Here is a 16,409-nt window from a genome sequence, read left to right as displayed (position 1 = left end):
TACGCAATGCTCTATTAGTAATGATTTTTTATTTATAATGCTACTACGTGATATTATCACAAAAAGCCGACAACAAATTCCACGCAGAAATTCATAGTACACCCCTCGTAATCCGAAAACGAGATATCGCGAGAGTGCGAGATAATAACAATACAGTAAAAACCGCCGTTATAAGAACAGTAGAAATTTTCTCGCAAGTAGCCTCAACATGTTCTTATATAAATGGTGGCCTGCAACTGAAAAATTAGGCTCAAAAAGGTTCTTAATAGGTTCTTAATTGTTTCTAACTTTTAATATGTACTAGCTGAAACCGCGCTAGGCGCGGGCTTAGTGACATGTGATGCATGTGTTACCAGTACAGTAAGTGTTATGTTATAAGTGTTATATGGAGAGCTTTACGTTGTTGCACATGTTTGTTTTTATGGTTGAAGATAAATTTCCCACAACTTTTTTTTATAACAAACAAGTTTTATATTTTTTAGGCCTGAATGTGTTCTTATGTATATGCAAACTGTTTTGACCCGCAGTTTCAGCGCCTGAAGTGTTCTTAATCGACGTGTGTTCTTTTATGCGAGTCTTTTACTGTATAATGTAATAGTAATGCAGTACGTCGTCTCAAAAGCAATGCCAGGGTGCTGCCATATGTTATTGGTTGAGCATTGGCCATTGGCATGTGGCATTGGCAATTGTTTATGCATGCGATATGTTGAGCGTCTCTTTTTTATTTTACCCTGTGTTTTCTTTTATAAGTCACTTCATCTGCACTGCGAAAATAAGAGACCTACTTTAAAATTTTAGCCTAAAACAGGTCTTATGTAAAGGGGTCTAAATGGGAAATTTTAGCCTAAGACAGTGTTGCTTGAAAATCTAATGTTCTTCATACGCGGGTTTTTACTGTACATCATGGAGGAGAACGTAAAAGTTGCTGTTAGAGTTTAGGCCCTTCATATCCTTTGTAAATAAAATGCAGACTCTAAGTTGATCTAGTTTAAAATTGTAGTTATGCAGGCCATGTCATGTACTTACACGTTCAGGGGTAATTGGTTAGTTACTGTTTTGTTAATAATTACTAATAAATTAGTAATCGGAGATCTCGGTCTCTGTGGTTTCACGAGACACAGTCACAGCAGACAAAGTCCACAGCAGCTTGAGTTGGAGCGTTTCAATAAAATATAAACTATAATGCTAAATAAATACGAAATATATTTACTACAAAGTCTTAATGTTTTTCTCTCTCGTTCACGGGGCTAATTATTGTCGACATGTTCCTGTAAATGCGGTCCAAGATGCTCATGTCTGCGGCCTAACACTGTCACACCGCTGGCCGACGGGCAAAAAGACAACGCTAGCTGCGTGCACACATGACACGTAAATCGCAGTGGCTACGCGTCACGGAACCGGTCGGCTTAGCCTCCAGCTAACGCGAACTGGAGACGATCGCACTCACACAGTGATCGCGCGACTTGCTACACGCCGTAAATATAGGCAATATAATGGCACTGCGTGCCCATCCTAGTCACATGCCGTATACACACACACGCACAGCTCTCTCCTCTCTCTCTCTCTCTCTCTCTCACCACAACGGGACAGACAGGCACACACCACAATACACACACACACACACAACACACCCTGCTAGGTCTTCTCTCTCTCTCACGTAGCAAATTTTTGCACTTGTGACTGTCACGGCAGAATGTCGTGCAACATTCGCGCACCAGTTATGGTGACAACTTGAGAAATCTGGACCCCATTTAAATACGGGGCCCTCTCCCCAGTGCCAGCAATCAATTTTGTCAATCAGGACGTCAAGCGGAGATGGGACTAGAGAAGAGAAGTGCAGAAGCTGCCTGGATGAGGACCCCACAATTAGTTTTCATAGGTCGCCAAGACCCTCACAAAGTGTCTCACATTACTCGGCACTTTCTGACTCACGGAACGCTAAAGCTTGAGAAGGTGGAGACCGGCGTTCAAGACACCCGCGACGACTCGTGTGACTATGTTTGAGAGAGAAATTTGTTTGCACAAATTTTTCAACGATGTTCAAAATTCCAGCGACATGAGAGCCGAGGGCCCTGCGACTCACAGCCGCGAGGAAAATTGAAGAACGCCCTGGCTGACGTTTCGAGACATTTTGGAATCTTCCTCGCAAATGCCGTTCGCAATTTGTCGCCAACAGTCGCAGCCCAGTGAGATACTACCTTAAGTTCTATGTTTATTTTCAGGGAAAACTTTTTAGTGTTTTTTTTTGCGGTTATAAACGTCTGCGGCCTGTGGTACGCCAAGTAAGCCCTCTTCTCCGAAATGTCTTAAGTTACTACAAATACTAAAATTAAACCTCTAACTAACGTTTAAAGGAATAATAGGTCCATTGATTATGCAATGTTGACGAATGCTAGAGTAACTGGCACCTTGTGTAGTTAATAAGTACATTACTTTGTAGCCAAACACGTATTAGTTTGTCCAATATCACTGCTGGTTACAAAGAAATGTCTAATCCGCAGTCCAAAAATCTGTTGTTTGCAGTTTCAAACCGCTGCCGGCGAAGCGGGTGTGATACAGATTTATAGTGCACTGGACATTTTCGCACGTATGCTCGGCCATACGCAATGCTATCATCAGTGATTTCGTAAACATGGACGCTCGTGATAAGGAACTTTTTGTCAGGGTTGTCCACGTGCGTCCGTGATTAGTACGTGTGTTTTACTCTATTTCCATGTTTAGTCCGTGGCTGTGGTTACACCGCTGACACCTCCGTTTCATCTGGCGTCCAAAACATATGGGCCGCACAAATGTTTACGTCATCGCTTGACTCCTGGATGACATTTACGGCATGTAAATGATACGTTGATACATATCAACAACCGATTTCAAGTCTTGTTTGTAATGTAACCAGCAGTGATATTGGACAAACTATATGCATTGCACTTATTATGTTTTTATTAGATAGCGACATGGCACTATGAACACACGTTAGTATTACCATTGATAGGGTGTCAGTAAACCATGATTGGGTCACCTAAATTCTGCGGCTGTGTAACGATGGTCACATAGTTTGAGAGAGAAAATGTCACCTGGTGCATGGTGACACCTCACTCATTCACCCACACATGCTAGATGTGACACCGTGTAACGATACACTAAAGTCACGATACAACACATATTGCGATACACATATAGAAAGATAATGTATATATAAATATGTATTCCAATACTTTCATAATACAAACATATTATTATAAGTATGTCAAAGTCATAAAAATATGTGGTAAACAATCAGTTACTATATAATATATATATATATATATATTTCTATGGCAGAAACACACTGAGCTGTTCTTAGTGGGTTCTAGACTGACCTGTGATTGACAGATCCACTCACGTGTATGACATACACAGTAAAAGAGACTACGATACGTGCGCTGTAGCAACACGCACCAGTCAATTGGCACTCGCAATACAAGCGCACCACGTATATTTACCCAGATTTCTGCAACTGCCGCGGATATTTACGTGATACTGAGAGGGAGTTCATAAAGTAGAAGAAAGAATCAAATAGTTTAGCTTGCCTTATTCACGATACGGATGCTGCGCATCGACTATCGTATAGTGGGTCACTGTATCACGCACGATTCAGCAATTGATGTATTGGTGAATCTTTACCCCCCTAACACACATGCACGCACGCACACACGTGTGTGTATGTATAATTTGCTTTATGGCACTGTATGTTAGCCATGTGAATTGAAAGTATTACTTAACTAAAATGTCTCGTGGGATTCTAGTATTTGTAAGATCTAAATATTTGTGTCCTGTGCATGTGTTTAATTCTGATTAGAAACTATTTATTTTTAACCGTATGTAGTTTATTGCATTATATTCCTTAACAAAAAACTTACAGCGAACGAGAAAAGTTAAGAAATGCAACATGCGTAATCACTGTGATAGACAAAACTACAATACTTTACGACCCAGCTAATACAAAGCGAGAAGCCAGGCAGTACACATTCGACTACTCGTACAATAGTGTGGACGGCTTTTGGCAACGATCGGATGGATATCTTGAGCCAGATTCTCCATCCTATGTAGACCAAGTATGAAATTACTAGTAGTTGTTACGTATGTATAATGTTATATGTTGTCTGTAGGCTCTTAGGTTATTTTGTAAAAATGATGCACATCATTATTAGCTGAACTATGCAAGCTAATTAATAAAGAATTTGGTGTTGAATTTAAATTTTTGAGAACACGGCAAGTGTTACCTTTATAGTCATCAGAAATTTTAGGTCACCATAGCAAGTTGGAGGGAGATGAAGGCTAATATCTCATGCGAAGAAGGGTTATCCCTTGAAGGGAGTGGTTTATGTCTTATTTGTTATCAAGGCCTCTTACCGTTAGCAAAACTTTTATGCGAGACCAAAAGAGATACACACACAGCATTGAATTTGTGGGATGGGTATGGGGACAAACCACGTAGGGCAGCCATGGTGGTTTATTGTCTTGGATATTGGCCAATTTACAGTGGCAATTACGAGAAGCGAGAGCAAATACTGTTATACAGCATTTGCCGTTGATGCCCTTGTGAATTTCCAGTCCTGAAATGTACCATTCATATGTAATTCCATTCCAGAAACAAATGTTTGAAGACTTGGGGAAAGAAATGCTTACTAATGTTACGAAAGGATATAATTGTTCGTTGTTTGCATATGGACAGACTGGCAGTGGTAAAAGCTACACAATAATGGGCTTTGGTGCAAACAAAGGTAACACACATCTAGATTAAAAAAGGGTTGTTTAGCAATCAGTAAACTCGAATACAAAACTTCCACAAGAAATCCAATATAATTTTTTAAATTTATTAAATTATCAACATCAATGATTGTTTAGTATATACTAATAAGTGGGTATTACTTATAAATTGTTAAATGTTTCAAATTTTTGATTTGAAAAGCTAATCGGCCAATTTTCCTGCTATAGGTATTATTCCAATCATGTGTGAAGAGTTGTTTAAAACTATAGATGAGATGAGGAAGGCATCAAAACCTGATCAGGAATTTCAGGTAGATTGTAACAATTATGCACCTATATATCAAGTGAAACCTCTCTAATATTATGTTTGCCTGATAAACTGACTTTGTATAAAAATAAGGCTAAAGATGACTAAAGGTCTGTGTAGCTATTTAACATGCATGCCGTTGCAATGCAACCAGTGATGGTGAAAACTGGCATCTCTGCTGGAAGTCAGTGAAAATAATGGTCATATAGTCAGACCTGTGCCTCTTTAGACACCTGTCTTCATAGGACACTTGGCATATTACTTGAGTGATTCTTATATTCAGGCTTGACTGTACAGTTGAACTTAATTTAACTTGTAGAATTTTACCACTAATATGGCTTAATCTCGTGAAATTTGTGCAAACTGTGAACAAGATAAAATATGTTGAACAGGTATCTGTCAGCATGATGGAGATTTACAATGAACAAGTACGTGATCTCTTGAACTTGAATCTGCAACTGAGGGGAGGACTTAAAGTCAGGCAGCATCCAACAAAGGGGTTTTATGGTAAGAGTATTATAGATTATAGATTATAGATATACTAGCAATAGATACGAGGTGTAGTGCCATGTGGTAGTGATGCCCTGATAATCGATTGCAATCGAAAGTTGATCGTTTACGGCGACTGAGTAGGTAATCAATTATGAAAACAAATAATCGGTCATCATAGTTATACTATTGAGTATTGAAGTAAGAACAACTCTGAAAACATTGGTAATGCTACATTATTTACATTGTTAGTTATTCCAGCTTGACTACAAAAATATTAAATGAGGGATTTATTCTGACAGTATCCTTAAACAAATTTTGACAATATAGTTAAATATGTCATAACAACAGAGGTTCACATACTTATGTGTATAAATTTTAAATAATTAACAATAATATAGAATAGTAGTATTCCATCCCTTGAAGCCATTTTGAAAAAAAGATCATAGTAAATTGATTTAAATTATAGGGGTATTGATGAAATAAGCCTTTTAAGCATATATCTTCTCATTCTGAAGCTTTATAGCTTGCAGAAGACATAATACACGCATGAAACAATACTATAGAATCAGGGTAGCTCTCTTAGTTATAGGACAGATAATGTCAGGTTGTGTATGTACTTTGATAATTAACTTATTATCTGGTTTTTATCGATTATCCATCTTTGTTGGAACCGAAACTGATAAAGAAATTCCAGGCAATTTCCATTACTACCATACGCTACCATTAGTGAATATAGTTTATCATTCAGTTATAAGCGGAAAATGTTGCTTATGCTGCAACATGTGTTCAAAGTTCATTGCAGGTGTTTTCAGCATGTAATTGCCAGCTTTGAATGGAATGTAGAGTTCCTGCACATCAATAAGGCCTGCGTTAGCATTCCCACATGAGTGGTTACTGCTTAGCTTTCACCTAGCAACCTGAAGAACAAAGAGCATCAGCGTGTAGAGTAACTGACTTCTCATAAGGCGCTTGTACAGAAATACACATCTAGCCAATGGCTTGCGATCACACTGTTGCCAGTCTAAATGTATGAGATCAATATACATCCTTAACCAAGCCGCTGATACTGCAAGAGAGGCATAGATCAACGAGTAGAGTTATTTTTAGACTACACTAATTAAAAGGACTAATAATCAATAATAAGCTGATGGTAATTATCGTTCATGTTTGTGCGTGTGTAAGTTACATTATTAACATGCTACCATAGTCACAATGTTTGTTGTTTATGCTAAAAATTAGAATTATTAGCAGTTAACAATTGCAAGTATAAAATTGGTAAATATAATGAGTTTAAATGCATAGCATATGAAATAGAATCCAGATTAATGGTTTGCTAGTAATTTTCAGACTTGTTTATTATGCATATATTTTTAAATAAAATTACCACCAAAATTATCTATTATTCTAAATGTACTGTGAAGATTTTAAGATATGCTTTGGTAGTGCTATTTTTTATGTCCTTGGCTCCAATCATGGAGCATAGGTCCTCAGCAACTGGTTTGCTGTGGTTTCTCTAACAGGCTTCATCTTTTGCTTGCTGTTATGCTGGTTAGATACAGCAGATATTGACTAAAACCAATTTGGATAAAGTGCCTTCCTCGCTGTGGTCACTGTGGAACCGGACTGGAACTTGAACCCCAGACCTTTTAGGCCAAAGTCTAGTGCGCTATAAACTAGACCACCACTGCTCCCTAATTATTATAGTATTACTATTAGTAGTAAAAATTTTATTTATACATGAGGTTTTAGCTGCTCTGTTATGGAGATTTGTGAATCGCAATGATGATTCCTTTGTCTATGGGTCTGTCCATGTGTCAACAATAGTGACAATGCATATTGTTATTATAGTGAGATATAAATTGCTTCACTTAGGCTACTATTTCATGGCATCTGTACTTGGTATCAAAGCGGTAATAAAAATAGGCATCCACAGGACAAAACTGGAGTATAATACCATTCCCCAGTGGACACGAAATAGTAAACAATTGAAAAATTTTAAATGCAGTACTAGCAATCTGTATAAACTGCAATGTTTAACCAGCATATTTATAAATTATATCCCCGGTTGTAATTTCATTACAGTCGAGTCCCTGACCACCCACCCAGTCTATACGTATGGTGATATCGAGTCTCGGATTGCTGAGGGAACTAGGAATAGGACAATGGCAGCCACGAACTTGAACGCCACTAGCAGGTTTGATTTGCACGTGCATGCTACGAAGAATAAGATGGTGACATTAGTCATCAGTGTTGTTTACAAAACAACACATTCTCTATGTTGATTTCAAGAAGAGAGGCTGATGTACTCCATACATTCATTATCATATTACCATGGGGATATCCTATGATATGCCATTGACTTTCAGAGGGTTTGTACTTGTTTTTCAGTCGCGCTCATACAATAGTTACAATCTATGTTAACCAGAGAGGGAGAAACAGTGCTGGAGAGTATACTACAAAAATGGCAAGCCTTAACCTGGTCGATCTTGCTGGCAGGTCTGTATAAATTTCGCTCGACGTTCTAGCAGATAGCAGCTTTTAAAATGTGTACAACTTCGGAGTTATTATATTACATTTGTAGTGGTGATGTGTCCTTTGTAATAAGAATGGCACACCGACATTTACCCTCTGAGCATTGTGTCTTTCAGTGAGAGGTCAGATGTGTCAGGAACATCGGGTGATAGGTTGAAGGAAGGCTCCATAATCAATCAGTCACTCAGCACCCTGGGTAATGTAATCAAGTGTCTGGCAGACATCAACAAGGGCAAGCAGAACATACTAGGTATTTTACCATCAGTATTTGGTGATTAGCATCAAAATATGGCATTAATTTGTTGTTATTAAGTATTCGTCACAACAGTAATCGTATAAAGGCAAGATATGGCTATCATTAATTTAATATTGGACAAGGTCAGTGGTAAGTGTAAGCGTTTGGAATAGAATCAACAGGACTGATTTTTGACAAGCCTGCAAAAAAGCAATTACATCAGTTATAGTTAGTACAGTTATTCTTTGTAGGAAAAATTTAAGAATCTAAATTTTTGGCTGTTATTAACCCTTGTACATCTACTATTAGCATTTGTGGTTGTACATCCAAATTGTGTTTTTTTATATCAGTGCCATACAGAGATTCAGTATTGACAAAACTGCTAAAAAATGCACTTGGAGGCAACAGCAAGACAGCAATGATAGCTACCATTAGCCCAGCTGACATTCATTATGAGGAAACTTTATCAACATTGCGATTTGGTAAGTTAGATATTACTAGATTATTGATGGCAATTACTTGTTAATATCATCTTCATTTCAGATGTTAACTAGTGTAAATGTACTTGTCGCCTACAGTAGGGTCATAATCAGCCAGGAATATAGTTGCGCACACACGCACCCACGCATGCATGCACGCTCGCACGCACACAAACTGGCATCAGAGTTTTGTATCAAGTGTATCTATTCATTTCTAGCAAACAGAGCAAAGAACATTAAAACGAAGGCTGTCGTGAACGAGAGCTCTACAGATAGATTGGTTCGAGCTCTCAGGGAGGAGAATGACAGGTTGCGGCAGATGCTAGAGAAGGCAAACGGCACCCCTACCAACACCGGCAGTGGTATGCACACGTGTTGGCAGCAGTCAGCATTGATGTCTCTAACTGTCTAACCAGAAATCCAAATCACAATCCAATCGGTGAAGTAATAAATTCTTGTCTTTGTAGTGACCATGGTCAAGTTAGCAATGTGTGAACTCGGTGTTGATCGCTGTTGCATCTACTGGTTAACTGTGACTGTGAATTGCAGATGAGGAGGAGATGAGGCGGGCATTAGAGGAGCAACTGAAGAAGAACCAGAAAGAGATGGAACAGATGAACAAGTCTTGGCAACAGCGTTTGCAGGACGTTCAAGTTCATAACCAGGTTCGTGCTTGTTGACTACTACACATTTGTTGACATCTGCCAGAGTGCACACTACCTTATGCTAAGCATCTTGGAACTGCGCTATGTACTTGTGTTCCAAATTCGCCAGTAAAGCATAATACACACTATGCTAAATTTTACACAGACCATGTTGCATGCTATACATGGTATGCTACACATTACAGTACATTTCAGTACACACTGCAAATATCACTAACTTTTTGAGAGCCCATTCAATGTTAACAACAACCATATTAAAAAAAGTTATCTGTTTCATCCAACTATAGAAATAATATACTATATAGTCTATATTGCATGCAGAAGTATCTATATTGCATATAAAATTTTGCACAGTGTGCATCACACTAGAAACATTCAGTGTGTAGCCATGCCCCTTGTAACTGAAATCTCTCCAATCACCAGAGAAAGCTGGAGATGGAAAGGAAGGAGGAACTAAAGAAGAAGACCATACCCCACCTGTGGAACCTTCACGAGGACCCGGCTCTGACTGGCATGATTGTGCACTTCGCCATGGATGGCAAGTCCAGGGTTGGCACAAAGAAGGTCAAGATAAAGCCCGATATAGTTTTGAGTGGCCTTAGGTAATCTACTTGTAGTGCCCTGATGGTACAGAGAGGACTCTCTTGCACTGAGTCCACGAAATCGATATGCACGGTCGATTGCTGCAACAATTGTCTACATTTTGTATTTATGGCTGCGTAACCATTTGATGAAGTCAAAAATTCAGTGGAGTTTTAACTCCACTAAGCTAGCAGATGTCTCTAATCGAATGTATAACCGGTATGTTAACATCAGTTCAACGCAGTGGACAATCACATATGTGCAAAATGCCATTATCTTGCAGCATACTGCCAGATCATGCTGTGATTCTAAAAGAGGGCAACGTGGTTACTGTTGTGCCCAGCACCGGTGCACGTGTGCTTGTGAATGGATCTGAGATCAAAGCCAGCAAGGTGTTACGTCACAATGACAGGTATTTCATAATAAACAGGTACCTCTCAATGACAGGTATGTCATGATCACAAGTATATAAATATGATGCATATTTCACAATGACGGGCATGTCACAATGACACGCACGTCACAATGACGGGCATGTCACAATGACAGTTATAACAAAAAGTTAAGTATCTCACTATGCCCATGGTGTTCATTACCATGACAGGTATGTCATAATGATAAGTGAACCCCAGCAGCAGGTACATCACAATTACAGGTGAATCACAAAACCATTACGCACGAGAATCCTTAACAACTTAAAAACATGAAACCCATGTCTATTTTCCAGGGTACTGTTTGGACACAATCATCTCTACGTCCTTAACCACTGCAACTTAAAAACATGAAACCCATGTCTATTTTTCAGGGTACTGTTTGGACACAATCATCTGTACGTGTTGCACAACCCCCAGGATCTTGCGAAGCAGCTGCGAGAGGGACTGCTGGTGGAACAGCCAACTTATGATACTGCCCAGCAGGAGATAGCAGAGCGCATGGGCCTCATTGGTCTGACAGGCAATGATGGAAGAAATAAAACGCAAGGTCTCTACCATCGAAATGATGTGAAATGCCAAATAAACTAACTACACATCTAATTACGCAGTCGCTGCTTAACTTTCATGTATTTGTTTCAGAGTGGCCTATCTAACATGATTGTTTCCAGATATGCTTTCCCTGAATTTCTTAAATTTTACTCTAATGCTTAGGCTACAGTTTCTTCATCTTACATTTATTTTGAATAACTTTCCCGGAAATTATAACCTTTATCAAGTGATTTTGGTCCACCCCGAGTTCAGAAATGTTGTGGAGGGTGCATAGGTACACAGTTTTGTCTGTATTCCGACTTGCATCTACGGGCAGAGTTAATATGAGTGGTAATTTCAGATGACTTGCTTCTGGAAGAAGAACTCATACAGATACTACCTCACATGAACCAGGCTAATGCTATATCACAGGAGTTGGGCAGAAAAGTTCAGTTTGAGATAGTGCTGGTGGCACCACAGGCTCGAGGATTGAAGGAAGGCAGGACATATGTAAGCAGTAATTGTAAAGTAGTGTGCATGAACACTTTTTAAATCAATTTAATTACGAACCAGTTCTTGCAAAGGGATAGCATGGGTAGAACATAAATATTTACATTGACCTGCCCTATAATAATGGTTAGAATATCGGTCTCACACATTACACTTACATAGGTGTGTGTGAAAATGAAAAACAAGAGCTCAGGTCATGAGTGGGTCTGGAGCACAAGCAAGTTTACCAACAGGATGTATCTGATGCAGGCGATGTACCAACAGTACATGGAGGGTCAACCCGACTGGGATTCTACGAGCAAGGTACATTACACGTCGAAAACTCCAAAGTTCAGCTACGAATTAAATTTTAATGCAAATTACGAGATTATATGAGCTTGATAGTTTTGTAATGTTTGCTAAAGAAAATTGTGTGGCCTTCAAATTAATAGTATTTTACCTACTAGTAACAAATCTACTTTAGTTTTCTATATTGACTACAGTTTTTCGTCATTGTAGTTTTGTTTCCTTGTAGGAAACAGATCCATTTTGGGAAGGTAGTGATACAGAGGTACCTATAGGCACGGTCCATGTCTATCTGCAGTCTCTGGCATATGTCATTGAGCTAGATGAAACACTGGCTATCACCGATTTCAAAGGTTTGACTGCATGTCATTATCATTGTAACCAAAACCTATTTACCATACCATTTTCATACTTTTCAGTTACTTCTTGTTCAAGTAACTACATTCTTGTTTACTGAATGACTAAAAGGTTGGTTTAGTAATGTTTTGCTTTGAACAGGTAACGAACAAGGCCTATTACATGTTGTTCTGATTCCCTGCGATGAAAACGGGTGTGAAACTAAAGACAACTTCCTGGAGAATCCACAGGACCTCATAGGTCACGAACTTACGTTCAAAATAAAGATTCTAATGGTTACCACGCTTCCTGCTAAAATAGTCAGGGTGAGATTGATACGTGGTCGATACGTTGTATCTTAATTGTATAACTGTGCTGCTTAGCTATACCTGAGCATATTAGGTTTAACCAATCAAAATACTTAAGTAAAGACATTTACTTAAGTTAAACGGAATGAGTTAGAAACCGTAATGAGTATTTGTTTACATTTATTTTGTACTGGTGTCAGCTTTGTTTCTTCAATGAATGATAAAGGCATCATAATTAGTCCAGGCCATGTTGATGTGCACACATGTGAAAGTGTTTGCTTGCTTCTCACAGTGTTTCTGTAAGTATAAATTCTACCTGGATGAGGTACCAGTAGTAACCGAGGAATCGTACCGGGTATCTCAGTCATCACAGGCGATCAACCACGAGAAGCTGCTGAGCTTCAATCCTGTCACAAAGCAGGTACGTGCAAGATATGTACGTAGAGACGTGCAAAATTTGTGCTGCTGGTTGGGACTGTATGTAAAGGTGTCGCCTCCATATAATGAAGCAGTGCTGGCATGATACTGTAACCAAAAATTTCAGAAGTAATTGGGCAAATTCTGTTCTGTTCTATCTCACGGAGTAGGTTATCACGAAAAGCAATTCTCTGATACCGCATAATCTAATCTAGCTGTCTTGACACTGCCGTCCTTTCATTGCTCTCATTCGTCTTTGCTCCTTCCATAGTCGCCTGGATCGAGATCGCTCATTAGGAACCACACCTATGATATTTGCCCCTGATAAATATACCTCTTCACAGCCATAGCTGATTTTCGACATGGTTTTTCAGTTTCTCACCTATCTTATCAACTCTGCAATGATCATTGAGGTATGGGGTAAGCAGGAGGACTGGAGTAGCACGATGAACACACCTCCGTCCACTTCGTCGATGATAAGCAGTGCCAGAAGCAGCAGCAGCAGCGTCGCAAGTCTGAATGGTGTCATACAGGTGAAAGTGTAGTACCCTACATACATAATAGATACATAATGCAGGGCTACCGCTGCCCTTCGTCACTTTCACAAAATGCGATAAATAAATAACAGTGGTGATTTTACTACATGAAGGGGCAAATACAATTAGCGAATGATTTAACTGCTTACAAAATTACAGTTGAATATTATAAAATCGTCTAGTTGCAGTGTCGTGTAAGTACTAACAAATTCCGTAACCCAGTCATATTTTAAACTTGCCTTCAAATAAAACAACCTAGTGTTGTGTAGACTAGACTATATTATTTGATATTTACTTGATTACTATTAAAAATGTCTTCGTACATCTCTTTTTCCATACCCATCACCTGTTTGTGCCTTGATTAGCATATATGATAAAGCAAACAGTGTCTATAACTTTTATTGGTGGCTAAGAAATAACTTTGGGGTCTCAAGTCTTGGCTCAAACTATAAAACATCCAGAGGGAGCCCTGTCATGTACCTTAGTTAAATTACCTTAGTTCTCATCATCTTGTGCAGGGCTAAGTCCATTATGGGGAGAATGACAGTAGAAATGAAGCATTCGATGTTGTTAAAAAAGTTTGCACACTGCTGGCAGATAATTTAGGATGTCAGTCTTTAATGTGTCGTGTGGGCTCGTCACCTCTTCTAGCCTATTGCTGTGAGTCAGTATTTTGGTACAAATGTTATAAAGTCCACTTTTACTGTTGGAGTTAGATGCATGATAACTACTAACAGAATGGTGGACATGTTAATTCATGCGAAGTATTTTTCGTGTACTCCAGTGTATGTATAATTTTCCCGGTGCAGTCTAACCTAACGCGCTCACCTCATGAGTTATGAAGTTTCATGGTAAATACAGGCTACGATTTTAAGTGTATGCTTTTATCTCGGTAGGATGAAGAACTGCAAACACGTTCAGTTCAACTAGCCATGTACCGAAGACGAGCAGAGCAGGCAGAAGGAAAATTGGTCAGTTACTAAATAAATTGCACTCCTTTAAAGAACGAAAATCTTCATTTCTGCTTCTTTGGGAAGCAATGATGTGGTGAATTTGCTCATTACAGTAGGCTCAACCATAATTTATTAAACTTTCTCAGTCAATAACATTGGGTCCCATATCCAGCACTAATTAGTATTGTTTTCACTCTAACATATTGCTTCATTGTTACATCTGCCATAAAAAAATGTCTTGCAAATTGATTTCTGAAAATGTATTTTTTCTAGCAAAACATTCAGAGCTTGATAGAAGTTGCAGCACAGCAGGGCATTACTGTTGTTGAAGTAAGCTGAGCATTTTATTTAACACCTATGTATTAACTAGGTTACACTTCTTCTTGTCTTCTTCCTATAGTAAGCGGGGTATGCCAAGCCATATAATTATTATACACCTTATAGTTATTAATGTACAATATTCGTATTCTTTTCAATATTGTCACTGAAAAGTGATTTCTGGGAGGTTTTCAAGTTATTCGGGATTAATGCCTATTAATAGAAAACTGCTGATGTTTTAATGGTATGCCATAGACACTCAGTAGTCTAACCTAACAAGTTTAGATAGGTCTAAAAAATTCCTGTGTATGCATTTTATAATCTAGATGGGGCGAACAGTAAGTTATATGATCAACGTGAACTAGATTTCTGTTATTCTGCAGCTTGCAGAGATCAAAAAGATATTAGGCAGCGGCAGCGGAGCTGCTGGCAAGGTACGGTCGAGTCTGTCACGTAAAGCCAGCACCAACAGCAGTGACACAAGATCTGCTGCCACTGTTACTTCAGAGACCTGCATTGTTCAGTAATTGTGAGATAGGTGTTTCATTTTTGTTGCCTAAAGCCATTAGTGCTTTCATATCACTTGCCAGTCATAAACTGTACAATTTTGCATATAGAAGGTTTTAAGCAAGAATTAGTGAATATAGGCTGACTTGTAGAAAGACTATTATGTAAATAGGCTAGGTATGAACAAATGAGGTGATAGGCATTGCTTATTTTTATGGCAATTCCATCAGACAAATACAGTACATGCATCCCTCTCTCTTGCATCATTGTGATATATGAAGGACCTGTAGGATAGAGGTCTTCACACACTTAACAGTATTTGTTAGCTCATCTGACATAGTCAGATGCAGCTTGTAGAATCGCATGAGCGTGCGTCCGTCCGTGCGTCCGTCAACAGTTGGGCACAAATCTTAACAGCTCGACGTACAGTCACGATGTTTGGGACGTGGGTTGGTGGTTGTCGTGGGGGGGGGGAATCCGAAAACGTGTTCGGATGTCGCAGCTGGGGGTCAAAGGTCAAAGGTCAAGAGGTGTAAAAGAAGGGGGAACATTCCCTCCTTAACTTAAGGTATAGGGAGGAAATGCAGAATTGCGGCACAAATCTAAACGGCTCGATCTAGGCTCATGATAGTCGGTGTATAGCATCAAGGTAGGAAAAGCCATCACTGTGCCGAAATTGGAGGTCACAGGTCAAAGGTCAATGGGGGCACAGGGCAGATTTTAGACATTTTCTGAGGACATGGTCTGACGGAGCGATTGAAAAACTTTTTTGTTTCTAGCGGTGACCTACCATTTTTATGGCTTTATTGAAAGGACCATGAAATTTGCTTTCCACTGACGTGCGAAGAGTAAGTGTCTGATAATCTTTTGAACCCCAAGAGGAGAGTTAAACATGGATTTGTTGACTGTTAACAAAGGACTGAACTGCTTTTGATATTAGAGCCCCCTTTACCCGCCCCTCCCCCCCCTTACCCGCACCTCCCCCACCACACCACTACGCTCGCGCTCGACGCATATCCATGATAACGTTAATATAGCGAAGTCATTAAAGCCGACACAGCTATATATTATTACTGTATACCGCGTATAGCAAAGCCTATCAACGTGGTGGCGGGAGGGCGCACTTGATTCGGTTGCCAGTGAGTTTATTAGAGAATAGCCGGCTACAGTACACGTCACGTTGAGCGCTGTTGCTCTGCGGCACTTGTTTCTATTTACTATTGAAGTATGCTTTTTTGA

At 39.2% G+C, this 16,409-nt stretch overlaps 1 protein-coding gene across 1 annotated transcript; it reads left to right on the top strand.

Moving 5' to 3' along the window:
• The first annotated feature begins 4,012 nt into the window (after positions 1–4,012).
• Positions 4,013–15,666, top strand: LOC106808924 (kinesin-like protein KIF28P). Its single transcript, XM_014811849.1, has 22 exons — positions 4,013–4,091; positions 4,628–4,760; positions 4,975–5,057; positions 5,446–5,560; positions 7,628–7,739; positions 7,934–8,041; positions 8,194–8,327; positions 8,663–8,794; positions 9,010–9,153; positions 9,341–9,456; positions 9,880–10,058; positions 10,322–10,450; positions 10,844–11,019; positions 11,362–11,510; positions 11,673–11,813; positions 12,025–12,148; positions 12,294–12,457; positions 12,732–12,860; positions 13,231–13,389; positions 14,289–14,363; positions 14,619–14,675; positions 15,047–15,666. The coding sequence occupies exons 2-22, from the start codon at positions 4,634–4,636 to the stop codon at positions 15,188–15,190; spliced, it is 2,697 nt and encodes an 898-aa protein (XP_014667335.1). The 5' UTR covers positions 4,013–4,091; positions 4,628–4,633; the 3' UTR covers positions 15,191–15,666.
• The last annotated feature ends 743 nt before the right edge of the window (positions 15,667–16,409 follow it).

Source organism: Priapulus caudatus, unplaced genomic scaffold, assembly GCF_000485595.1.
Source record: "Priapulus caudatus unplaced genomic scaffold, Priapulus_caudatus-5.0.1 Scaffold13, whole genome shotgun sequence".
Lineage (NCBI taxonomy): Eukaryota > Metazoa > Priapulida > Priapulimorpha > Priapulimorphida > Priapulidae > Priapulus > Priapulus caudatus.
The sequence above is the reverse complement of the archived record's forward strand: the minus strand, read 5'-3'. Positions and strand labels throughout refer to the sequence as shown.

Bases quoted from the DNA above. Each gene is read 5' to 3' on its own strand.
- LOC106808924 (XM_014811849.1), top strand. From the start codon at position 4,634: ATGTTTGAAGACTTGGGGAAAGAAATGCTTACTAATGTTACGAAAGGA. The intron at 10,059-10,321 runs GTAATCTACTTG...ATTATCTTGCAG, and splicing joins ATAGTTTTGAGTGGCCTTAG to CATACTGCCAGATCATGCTG. The intron at 14,364-14,618 runs GTCAGTTACTAA...TATTTTTTCTAG, and splicing joins AGCAGGCAGAAGGAAAATTG to CAAAACATTCAGAGCTTGAT.